We start from the raw sequence: 12,581 nt of genomic DNA, 5'->3' as shown, positions 1-12,581 counted from the left end.
CCTTTGATGTTGCCACCCGCGCATCCAGACTATCGCGCTGAGCCGACAAACAGCTGATCAGCTGTTTGTCGGCTCAGCGCGGCAGCCATGTAAATTTAAATGAAGCGGCGATTATTTAAATCGCCGCTTCATTTTCCTATGTCTGGTAGCCTAATCTACATGCCTCTGACGACAGAGGCATGTAGTCTAGATGTACCCTAAGCAATTCCTTTCTTGTAGACAGCAAATGTCTTCCCAACTTTCTTCCAGTACAAACAAACACACAGAAGAGTCCTCTGAGCTTGTGAGAGTAAAGTCAATGTTATCAGTGGGGTGCTATGGAAACAAAATGCCAGCAGCATTCCTGTCTGGAAAAACAAAATAATCAAGCTGAGGGAGTGTGAGATAGAAGAGGCAGAAGTAAAAGTTATGAGGCCAAAGCGCTTTCTTATCTTAGGCTCCTTTAAAAGGGTGGGGGAGAGGAGGGGGGGAGAGAGAGAGAGAAACAAGTAGCTGGTACTCACCAAAGGTCTTTTGCCGGTTTTCGGGGATGGAGAGGAACTGAAGCCCCAGAATGAGTACTGAGTGCCCCAGATAGTCTATACACACTGCCAAGATGCCTACTTGAGTCCATTTGATATCCTTTCACTTTGCACTTTGTTCCTCTCTTATCTTGTTTTTGCCAGGCTGTGCAAGATGAAAAGAAATTGTATGTAGGATCAAGTTTTCTCTAACAAGTTCCCAGTAGATACTTCCATCTGCTTTCCCCTTCTCCACAAGAGATAGTACCCCTTCCCCACCTTGGCAACTTGTGCTGTTCTTTTCACATCAGAACATTGACTTTTAGCTGGAATTACAGGTAGATTCAGTGAACTAGGATCCTGCCCTTCCTTCAGAGGGACCCAAAGGACATGAATATTGTACCATAAATAGGGACAAAAGGAAAGAACTGGCTCTGTGTAGGCCATGACTGTGAACCTCTATAACCCTTGTTAGCCCTATATTAATACTAAGGGGCAAGAAAAAGGTTTATTTGCTATTTTATTCTGGTCTGCTTGGCTGCATAGAGCAATTATTGGTATATCTGTAAGCTTGTCCCATTCTTCTGCCCATGTATCCTAGTTCCAGCCCTAACTGTAACACTTACCTGCATTTAGGACTTAGAAGATATGTTTATCATGCATGTATTGCCAGCCATTGATGCTGTACACACTGTGTATATGTTGGGTGGGTTCTTTCTTGCCTCTACCATGCTATTTTTAAGTCTATAAAAGAAGTATCATATTGACTTCAATTAGTAAGCAAGCTTCCATGTAGAAGACAAAATGATGGATTTCTGTTATTGATTTATTACTCTCTCATCAACGGAGGTACAACTGAGGAAATGTTTTGGTACAAAAGGTATCTCAAACACACAAATATGAAACATTGGATCTTGCATCTGTCCATGAATAAAACATTATGGGTACGTCTACACTGGCCTACTTTGAAGTAGGAATAAGAGATCCTCCGGAAAAGGGCTTTATTCCGGAGGATCGGGCCAGTCTAGACGCTCTTTTCCGGCTTTTCTACAAGCCGGAAAAAAGCGGCGGACATCTTTATTTAAATCCCGCGGGGGATATTTAAATCCCCCGCGGATTTCCCTATTACGAACTTGAAAATTAGCATGCCCCTTTCGGAAAAGGGGCCAGTGTAGACGTAGCCTATAGCTCTTCATTGTTCTGAAGTATTACTTAAGTTCAAATGAGGAAGCTTCTTATAGCTTTTTAAGGCATCAAGAAAAGTTCTTAAATATCCAGAACAAAACATGGCTTCATGTTCCCCAAACTACTGATTTTTTCAATAGATAAGACCTTATAGCATCTCTTATCTATTCCTACTGTCCCTCTTGTACCCTGAATTCTGTCTTCTCCTCTCTCCTGACTTCTCATTTTGGACCAGATTACCCAGGAGTGAACAAGAAGCAGTTCTTGTTGATCCTTTTTAGTCCAGCCATTGTTGTCTAGACATTCACACAATTATGTTAAAAAATAAAACTAACAAAGTAAACCAGGAAAAGAATAAAAAAGTCCCACCAGAGTCCAACATAAGTGATCTGAATGTATTGGTCCCAAGACTGTACATACTGATTGAAGTCAATGGCAATACTCACATTGACTTAAGTGGGAGCAGGGTTGCGACCATAACGTTTTCCCTCTGTTTTTCATCTTGCAATATCATGTTCTCATTCTCTGTTATGTTTTGGTCTGATGTAGGGTCTGAGCAACTTAGAGCAGGAAATTGTGCCATATTCACCGATGAAATACCATGCACACCACCTATAAATAATGACAAATGCTACATTTGTCATTGAATCCTAACACTGGAGATGGAGAAAAAATTAGGACTAGTCCCTCCCTCAGGGTCTAAAGCAAGATTGCTCCAAAGAGTCTATTCTTCAGGGCTTTGACCAATCAAAATTAAAATGTTCCAAATGATGAAATTTCTACTTTCACAAGAAATTTATTTTTGGACTGATCACATACTGCCCACAGCATTGCTTCAGCACTGGGAGATGACACAGGGGTGTATGTCTATATATATCTCCCAAACATAGCAGGTATTGAATTTGAACAGAGGGAGGCAGGCCCAGATAAGGCTTAAACCCAGAAATATGAGAGTTTTTACCAGTGCTCTTAAAATAACTATTTGGCTGCAGTTTTCTCCCAACTGGGGCTCTATTATCAGTTGAACTGTCCTAGAATTCTGTGAGGTCACAAGCAGGGGAGGTTTGAACATTCCCTTGCTAGCTCAGTCTGGAATATTTTTATGACCTGTTTACTTCTGCATCTGAAGACACAGCATGAACATTTGTCCCTGCTCTCCATGGGAAAAACTAATGACAAATTCTGGAGACAGGAAATAATCTCCAACACACCTCATATGGGTGATGTACACACTGCTGTAAACTCTACCTAGGAAGAAAGGAAATCACATTTGCTCTTATTGATATTCCAGGGATTAGAGATACTATGGGCTGCTGTGTGCTGGTCTCTTCTCAGACTTATGAAGGTAAAACAAATTTAAAAATAAAGATTTTACATGTTTCCTAGTCTTTCTGCTTGTTACTTACCAGCTTCTCAATCAAATCTCATTATTGATGCCTGTTCTTACTTTTTAAATTTTCTTTTACTTCTGTTGGCTAATTTCCTTTCATGTTACTCTCTCCCCTCCTCTTTCCTAAAAGTGCTTTTTTCTGCCACTTTCTCTCTTCTATTTCTTCATTTGAGGCTTATCTCCAGCTCTGTGCACCTGGCTGGGAGAAATAAAAGCAAAAAGATCCCTTATTTCCACAAACATTGCTATCGCTATCTGATTGGTTAAAATCTCTTTCTTCAAGAATCAGCTAATTGGAAGTTCCTCAGCTCAAAATGAGCCTCAAGGTTCCAAAGGAGTTTCAGGTTCCAATTATTAGCATGGAAGACTGAGTGGCAGCTCCTTTCTCCTGTGAAAACCTGGTGCATCAATAATGGGACTTTTCCAAAAACCTCTGCAAAGCAGGTAAAGACTTCCCTTGAGTTTTTCACTCACATGACAAAGCTTATGGCCTGTTCCTGTAAAGTGCTGAGCATCTAATTAGAAAGAATTGAATGCATCTGGTTTTATTTTCAGAACTGCTGAGTACCCATAAATCCCACTGAAGTTAAAGGGTGCTGAGCCCTTTGAAAAAAGGAGTCAGTGTTGTGTGTTCTAGAGATGGCAATGCAGTACAGTATGGAAAGAGTTTAACTGAAAATATATAGAGCTGCCCAGTAGGATTATAGGGTAATATATTGGTGGACTGTAATGTTTCTTCACAATGTGTGTTTTCTACTCTGAACTGTTTCAGACCCATGTAATCTCTAGTGTGTGCATCCTTTTTATTTGCCATTGAGCAGTTCTGTCATCTGAATGGAGAAAAGTTTTTATCTTTATTATTTTTCATTTGCATTTTTGACCCTTATTATTTGTGTTATCATTATGTCAAAGAGCCCATGAATCAGGATATCATTATGCCAGGCACTGTATACACACAGAACAAAAACACAATAGCAATGGCTCCTGGAGAGCCTCGGCTTCTATATGCCACTTACTTCAATGCAGGAAATCACCAAGACCTTGCCTCAGGGCCTCCTATTCTGTTTAGAGGAATAAAGCATGAAAACATTTTGGTGTTCTGGGTTTCTGTGCAGCATTTAGATGTCACAGTAATGAGTGTTATCTAAACGCCCGGGCAAGCTTTCTTAGTTTTTTATATTTGTTTCTTTAAGATGACTTTGTTAAAGGTAATATTACTACAGGAAAAAGAAAACATGTCTTTTTTAAACCAAAGATTCAGGGCTGGTCTGAGGAAAGTGAAAGAATAGAGCAAATATACAGGCAGCTGAAACCCCAAAAAGGGTATTTTTCTGTCACCGGAGTCTGCTTTTGCTTGTTTAAGTTTGTGGCTCACCTCTTTTCTTTATTTTTCTTTAAAATTAATAAAGTATATTTGTCACTGTTACATTGTCCTAGTTGCAAATGTTAAATGCTGTATTGGTTTCATAGCATTGTCACAGAGCAGGACTTCGTGAATTGCTGAGTCTGAAAGATTCTGAGCTCTACAGAAATAGTTGGACGTGATTTACCTGGTAATTTTCTTAATGATTAATTAGTTCTATTGTAGTTGCACACTTAATCTCAGTTAGGATCAGAGGCCCATTAGGTCAATAACCGTACATGCAATTTAGTCAAAGACAAGTCACAACAAACTTTGAGAGTGTGTTAGGATGGAGAAGTGTAATATAAATAAATTCATATGACTACATAGGCTACAGTGCATGCTCAGCATGCTCTGATGGTTTACACACTTAAGTGTGTTTCCTGGACTAGTATAGCTGTGCACTCATTCAGAAACAGTTTAAAGGTGAGGCAGCTGGTTATAGTATGACATTAAGACACAGTCTATCCACTCTGCACATGTGCCTTTTAAAGGTGTCAAGAGACCAATAAGCCCGAAAACCTTTCTTTAGGTATCCCCAGTTGTCTGATTCAAGTGTGCTCAGGGGCACGCAACCCTAGAAGAGAGCAAAATTTAAGCTGAGCTTGGAAATACCTAAAGCCCTGCAAATGTGCAGCTATCTGCTTTATATCTGTAGAACATGTTTGTGGAATAGCTGCAAATACACATTTTGTATCTGCGCAAGGCTCTACAAATACCATCCCAACCTGTGAATAACAAAATATTAAGAGCCTATTTCAGCTCCTAATCGACAAAGAATAGTGATGTAAAAAGTGATTTCCACTTCAACATTAACTTGTCTGCTTTGATTTAATGCAGGAAAACATGATTTGTCACAGTAAACCAGGACAGCGTCTGGCAGTCCACTATCCTGACAGTGATCAGTACCAGATTCTTCTGAAGAAGCTGCAATAAAGCCTAAACAAGTAGGGTACAATCTCTCCGTGCAGGTAGTTTCTTCCTGATCCAGTAGGACACCGATCTGGCTTACAATTCGAGACAGGAGACTGGATATGCTTTCCAAACTTTCACAAAACCCAATGGTAGCTGGTCTCAGCGGTATTTTGGGGCTCGGCCTTCCACGGGTTTAATTACATGTGTGTCAACATACTTGTTGCCTGGCAGCCGGGTTCACTCTGTTCCGCTAGCCGGAGAGAGGGGGAGCGGCAGCCAGCGCTCTCCACTCGGCACCAACCAGCTTCCTCTCCCCCCAGGGCAAGGGGCACCCGGCACTGGTGGAGAAGGGGCAGCTCTGCCTCTGTGTAGCTACAGGCCTCTCCTCGCTCCGGCCCGGCTTCGCTCCGTGGGCCTCCCCGCGCTGGCCCCAGAATCCCCTCTCCCGGCGGAGCTGCACCTGCTGTCGCCCACGAGCGGCTGCAGCTACCGCGCACCGGCCGGCAGGGGGCGCTCCATGGCAGGATAACGTCAGAGCGGAGGGGGCGCTGCGAGGGCGGGCTGCACGGCGGGAGAGGAGGGGGTTCCAAGGCAGGGCGGGGCCGTCCCCAGAGCAGGGAGACGCTCTGGCGGCTCCCGCCTGCCTTAGATCATGTGATCGAGGCTCTGGTGGCGCCATTTTGTTCGACTGTGTGAGCGCCCCCCCCCCCCGCGTGACGGTGGTGTCGGTGTCGGGAGCGCGCACGCAAGGGGCCCAGGCGAGCGGCGGAGGACGGCGCCGGGAAAGTGAGCAGCGGAGGCCTCCCGCTCGGCCCCCCGGCGCCGCCGCCATGTACCGCTCCAACAGCTCCCGCACCGGCCCGCCGCCCTCCCACCGCTCCAAGGAGAGCAGCTCGGCCGGGTCCCGCAGCTCCCGCTCGGGCACCTCGGGGTCTGGGCCGGGCCCAGGCCGCGGCCGCCCCCACTCCTCAGCTTCGCCGCCTCCCCCGTCCCGCCGCCACCGCTCCCCGTCCGGCCACCGCGCAGCCTCCCGCCGCTCCCCGTCCCCGCACCGCAGCAAGAGGCTGCCCTCCCCGCCGGGGGGAGCGAGGCCCGGGAGGAGCCGGAGCCGGAGCCGCCGCGGGGGCGAGCATGGAGACAGCAGCAGCAACAGCAGCCGGGTAATTACCCCCCCACCCCCAGGACACACTCGGTCGGGCCCCGCCCCCTCCCCAGGCTGTGCGAGCGCCCTGCGGGCCAGGCCGTCTGCGCTCTCCTAGCGCTGCGTGCTTGTGCCCCTTTCCTGGCCAACACAGCCCCTGGCCTGCACCTTCCCTCCAGTTGGGGAGCGGACACCCTGTCCTGGTGCCAGCTATCCCACCATGCAGGGACAGCCGCAGCCAGGAAACTGCTGCTGAACGCCCCCTCGCCCCTCATCGGATTTCTCCCAAACAAACCCGCCCGATTGGTAATGCTGATTGTTCTGCTCCCCTGAAGTAGTTGTGATTGGTCCATGACACAGTCGTTTCAGAATCTGACTCCTCTTGCCACAGAACACTATTTGTCGAGTCTAATGGAGTGCCGGAAAATACACCTGTGAGGATCAGTCCTGTGTTTTTTAGAGAAGTAGACAGGAAGGTCTAGTCAGAGAGCGGCGCTTTGGAATAGGTGTAGAGAACTGTCTCTGTTTCCGATTCTATCACTGACCCACCGTGTGACCACTGTTAAATTACGTAATTTTCTTGAGCCCCTGGTTCTCCATCTGTACACAGAGAATAAGGATAGTGATTCTTACTTTTTATTTGGTCTCAAAACAAAGCATTTAATGTTATTTTACTAGGACCTTTCATTTCTAAGATCTAATGATTTTTCCCTTCATCATTTATCCCCATTCCAAATAATCCCTTTTATTTTCTCTATTCAGGTTTTTATTCCTCTTTAGCTAAGAATTCAAGAATTGCCATTTCAACTAAGAATCCATGATCAAACTATGCTTTAGCTAACTAAACACGTGAATGCATAAAATAGAATATTTAACCAAAGATTAGTTCAAACTGTTTAATAGTATTTTTTGTTTATGGATAATTTATAAGTGCAGAAGGAAGAGAACTTTCTGAATCAATGTCTAATAAACATTTAAGTTTAAATTCTTCTTGTTCTAGACTCGAGAGCTAGTTACAGGTTCATCAGATTCATTTTCTGATAGTTGTTTAATATGTAGTTAAAAATTCTCATCTAAGCCTAAAGGAAAATATTCAGATTTGTGCATGTAAATCCTTTTTAAAAATTATATTTTAGCAGTGAATATCTTTATCATTTGGAGATGTGATTGTATAAGGATAATATTTAGTCAATACTAGAATATCTCTGAATATGCTTTGCAGTAAGCAAGCAGTTTTGTCTTTAACTTTCAAAAGCTTCCTAACATGGAGAATTATTCTGGAATAACAATTCCTGGTTAACGCCATGTGTGGATGTCCTTATTTGGGAGTAAGAGTGCCTTTTTCCAGGTTAGCTTTGTCCACTGGATTTGACAGTAGTCCAGTGGATTAAGATAATTTGGAAAAAGGCACTCATATTCAAGAATAATAGCATCTACACATGGAATGAACCAAGAATACTTAATCCACACCCTATCTTATTCCAGATTTTCCTGTGTAGACTCTTCCCCCCCCATTAGTTGTTAATATGCTTGCAAAAGAGATCCCGAATTATTGTAGCCTAGCACCAATTCTGCTAGTAAAGTTAATCATTGCTTTTTCATAAAATCATAGAACTGAAAGGGACCTTGAGAGGTCATTGAGTTCAGTCCCCTGCCCTCGTGGCAGGACCAAGCACTGTCTAGATCATCCCTGACAGGTGTCTGTCTAACCTGCTCTTAAATATCTCCAGTGATGGATATTCCACAGTCCCTCTAGCCAATTTATTCCAGTGCTTAACCACCCTGAGAAGAAGTTTTTCCTAATGTCCAACTTAAACCTCCCTTGTTGCAATTAAGTCCATTGCTTCTTGTCCTATCCTCAGAGGCCAACAAGAACAATTTTTCTCCCTCCTCCTTGTGACACCCTTTTAGATACTTGAAAACTGCTGTCATGTCCCCTCTCAGTCTTCTCTTTTCTAAACTAAACAAGCCCACTTCTTTCAGTCTGCCCTCATAGCCCATGTTCTCTAGATCTTTAATCATTTTTGTTGCTCATCCCTGGACCACCTCCAATTTTTCCATATCTTCCTTGAAATGTGGTTCCCAGAATTGAACACAATACTCCAGTTGAGTCCTGATCAGCGCAGAGTAGAGTAGAATGACTTCTTGGGAGCTCACAACACTCCTGTTGATGCATCCCAGAATCATATTTGCTTTTTTTGCAACAGTGTCACACCGTTGACTCATATTTAACTTGTCCACTATGACCCTGAAATCCCTTTTAGCAGTACTCCTTCCTAGACCATTCCTTCCCATTCTGTACGTGTGAAACTGATTGTTCCTTCCTAAGTGGAGTACTTTGCATTTGTCCTTATTAAACTTCATCCTATTTATCTCAGACCATTTCTCCAGTTTGTCCAGGTCATTTTGAATTTTGACCCTATCCTCCAAAGCACCTGCAACCCCTCCCAACTTGGTATCATCTGCAAACTTAATAAGTGTACTCTCTGTTCCTTCATACAAATCATTGATGAAGATATTGAACAGAACCAGTCCCAAAACAGACCCCTGCAAAACCCCACTTGTTATGCCCTTCCAGCATGATTGTGAATCGTTCATAACTACTCTCTGGGAATGTCTGTCCAGCCAGTTTATGCAACTACCTTATAGTAGCCCCGTCTAGGTTGTATTTCTCTAGTTCATTGATAAGAAGGTCATGCAAGACTGTGTCAAATGCCCTACTAAAGTCTAGGTATACCACATCCACTGCTTCTCCCTTATCCACAAGGCTTGATATCCTATTGAAGAAAGCTATCAGATTGGTTTGATATAATTTATTCTTTACAAATTCATGCTGGCTGTTACCTATCACCTTATCTTCCAGATGTTTGCAGCTAGATTCCTTAATTACTTACTCCATTATCTTCCTTAGCACTGAAGTTAAACACTCTGGACTGTAGTTTTCTGGGTTGTTCTCATTTCCCTTTTTATAAATGGGCACTATATTTGCCCTTTTCCATTCTTCTAGAATCTCTCTTGACTTCTATGATGTTTCAAAGGTGATAGCTAAAGGCTCCGATACCTCCTCTATCAGCTCCTTGAGTGTTATAGAATACATTTCATAAGGCCCTGGTGACTTGTGGACATCTAAGTTTTCTAAGTAATTTTTAACTTCTAAACCTACTCCGTTTCCACTAGCATTCTCTATGTTAGGCATAATTTCTGAGTGCTCTAAAATCAACATTCTTACTCTGTCTCTATAATTGCATTGTGTCATGGGGGTCCTGATAGTTAGGGCTCGACAAATAATACAATCTACTCACCCGTGGGGAGAAGATTGCAACCCGGAAGAGCCGAGTTCGGGCGATCTGCGCATGCGCAGAACGATCTGCGCCGGACAGCGCGGCTGGCCGCGGTTCGGCGAGCCCTGCTGATAGTATTCGTGCTCCAATTTTGTTTGAGTAGGGAGTTCATGAGCTATAGCCGTGGTCACCAACCAGTAGATCGCAATCTACTGGTAGATCTCAGGGGCTCCAAGAGTAGCTCTTGAGCCCTCTCTGAACTGCACACCTGCACAGTACATTTACATTAGATTTCCTCATGTAATGTAGGCAGGGCTTCAAGGAAGGGGCGGGGCAGTAGATCTTCACCTGTTCTGAGACTTAAAAAGTGATCTTAGTGGTCTCCAACCTTTTTACACCCGAGCTATAGCCTTCTGCCCAACTGATCTCAGTTCAGCATTTTTTCATCTTGTGTATGGCACCCACTGCCTCTTTGGTGAAGCAATCCTGAAAAAAAGGTATTAATCTTGGATTTTTGGCTCTGGAGGTTGGCAAAGTGCAGAACTAAAAAAACTGAAACGTGTGTTTTCAGCAAGACTAAATCTCTATTGAAGTAAGAGGATTTTTAGGCAAGCTATTGCCACAGTAACTAAATGGCTCATGAAGATATGTTGTGGTCACTGACCTATAGCTACCCCTGTGCATTGAGTTTAAGCCCTACACTTGACAGTTTCTATGGACTTATGCGCATGCCTTGTTCTTTACTGGAATTCTGTAGGACTCATTTTGGAAGCTTTAACCTGAGACCAAAACTTTTGGTTTAAAAATACTATTTTTTCCACTAAGCTCTAAAATTCATAGTTAGATGTTCATCTGCATTTAGAAGAGTTATCAAGAAAATCAGCATTGATCAAATAGAGGAAAAATTAAAGGATAATGTGATTATGCTTCCTGAACAATGGAACTTTGAGTGTGATCCAAGGAAAGCAAGTCACTGGGTCATTTGGTTAAGGCTTTTTCCTAATACAGAGCCCCCTCAACGTGAGCTGTTCATAAAATTTTTGGATCCTTATGACTTTTTCATGGAGACCAAGAAATAAGGAGGATTATAGCATTGAGGAGCAATGAGGGGAGGCTGTTGGAACAGTGTGGGGATAGAGAGGGTCTTAGGAGGGAGATACAGGGATAAGAGAGAGGAGTAGAAGGGTTTGGGTCTGCAGTGAGGAGAGGGTGAGTTATGGGGACAGGAATAAATGATGAAGAGAGGAGTTGGGAAAAGTGGGAGGCTGAGAGGGCTCTTTGGGATGAGTGGCAAGTGGAATTGAGGGATTAGGTTGGTGCAGCAGTTTGAGCCATTCTTCCTGACCTCCTCCCTCAGTCTATAAAGATCAGGGGCCTTTCCCCTTTGAGAAGTAAACTTTTCTTCCTGCCCCTATGTGAGCTGGGATCTAGGAGGCTGCCTTGGCTGCTGGGAATCTGAGCCCCTCTGCAAGTCAGAAGGCAGGACGGGGATGAGAACACCCATTGAGTTGAATGGATCAGTTCACAAATCTCAGAATTATAGTTTTCAAGTGGTGTTCAGCTTCATTGGTTGCATTTATTCAGCCGAGAACATCTCAAATAAATGTGTTGTTTTACGCTTTTCTCTAAGTCTTTGTCTATGATAGCACTTTTTTGGTAAAAACTTTTTTTGATTGGGGTGTTAAAAAAAACCACTCCTGACCCACATAAATTTCATTGACAAAAGCACTAGGGAAGTTAGAGAGTAGTCAACTACCCGATAAGCATAAGCTGGTCTGGGATGCTGCACCTCTACATTTAAAATGCAGAGCTGCAGTATGAGTGGGTCTTGGAGCGGGCACAAGCCGGGCGGGACTGCTTAGTCTCAGCTTGAGCTGGCTCCAGGAGCTACCCCTGCTACAGCTCTGCTGAGCTGTCCTTACTGACTAATCACATAGTCGATACAAATTGTATTGACTACATGATTAGCCAGATAACCCCAATTTAACATCATTAAAAAGCACCGGTGTGGATGGTGCTATGTTGGCAGAAAATGATTTCCTGTGAACCTAGTGACTGCCAGTTGTTAGAGGTGGTTCAATTATACTGGCCAGAGAGCTCTCTCATCAGCATGGAGTGGCTGTACAAGAGACCTCATAGTGGCACAGCTGCAGCAGGACAACTGTGCTACTGCAAGGTCTGTAGCATAGATGTAGCCTAAGATTCCCATGTTGCAGATGGCTTTGCAGAGTTCCTTCCCCAAACATTAGGACCAGTTTGGGGGTAAGCACTCTGCATTTCTAATTTCTTGCCCCTTTCTGTGTCCAGCACTCCTCACAGCTCACCCATCCCTGTATGCTGTGGTGGGGGGAGATGTGGGTAATCAGATCAATAGGTGTAATGGAGAGTCTGTTTGAGGAGTTGGAGCTGTGATGACACAAGCTATGGATCTCTTAAGCAGTTGAATGGAGTATAGACAGTTCCAGCAGTGAAAGAGTGGGAGCTGTTGGAATATAATATTTTAAAAAATGTGATGGAAAGCAGGGGTTCTGAGCTGTGCAATAAGTAATGTTAGGGAACTGCTGTTGCCCCAAACCCCCCATGTCTGTCCCAGCTTCCTCCATGCTTGTCCCTGCACTCTTCCTGCATCCTCTTCACAGCTCCTCAAACTTCAGGTCCCATGCTGACCCTTTTCTGTCTGTGAGGAGGGAAGACCATGCTGATGTGCACAGGCAGAGAGAAGGAGGTAAAGACAAGATGCAGGGGCAGTAAAGAGACTAACTTGCAG

The 12,581-nt window shown here is 44.1% G+C and overlaps 1 protein-coding gene across 2 annotated transcripts in view; it reads left to right on the top strand.

Moving 5' to 3' along the window:
• The first annotated feature begins 2,842 nt into the window (after positions 1–2,842).
• The window catches only part of ZNF318 (zinc finger protein 318), a 49,955-nt gene continuing 40,216 nt past the window's right edge, over positions 2,843–12,581 (top strand). Inside the window, exons 1-4 of one of the 2 annotated variants that reach the window (XM_025188785.3) lie at positions 2,843–3,030; positions 3,359–3,519; positions 4,546–4,628; positions 5,318–5,424. Coding sequence is in view for 1 of the 2 variants with exons in the window: in XM_075924987.2 (XP_075781102.2) it covers positions 6,223–6,552 (330 nt within the window). In the remaining variant the exon portion in view is untranslated. Of the gene's footprint in view, positions 3,031–3,358; positions 3,520–4,545; positions 4,629–5,317; positions 5,425–5,889; positions 6,553–12,581 lie in introns of those variants that run through there. The other variant, XM_075924987.2, reaches the window with a different exon arrangement.

Source organism: Pelodiscus sinensis, chromosome 3 (genome assembly GCF_052426305.1).
Source record: "Pelodiscus sinensis isolate ZL-2025 chromosome 3, ASM5242630v1, whole genome shotgun sequence".
NCBI classification, from domain to species: Eukaryota; Metazoa; Chordata; order Testudines; family Trionychidae; genus Pelodiscus; species Pelodiscus sinensis.
This window is presented reverse-complemented; position numbering and strand designations above follow the sequence as displayed.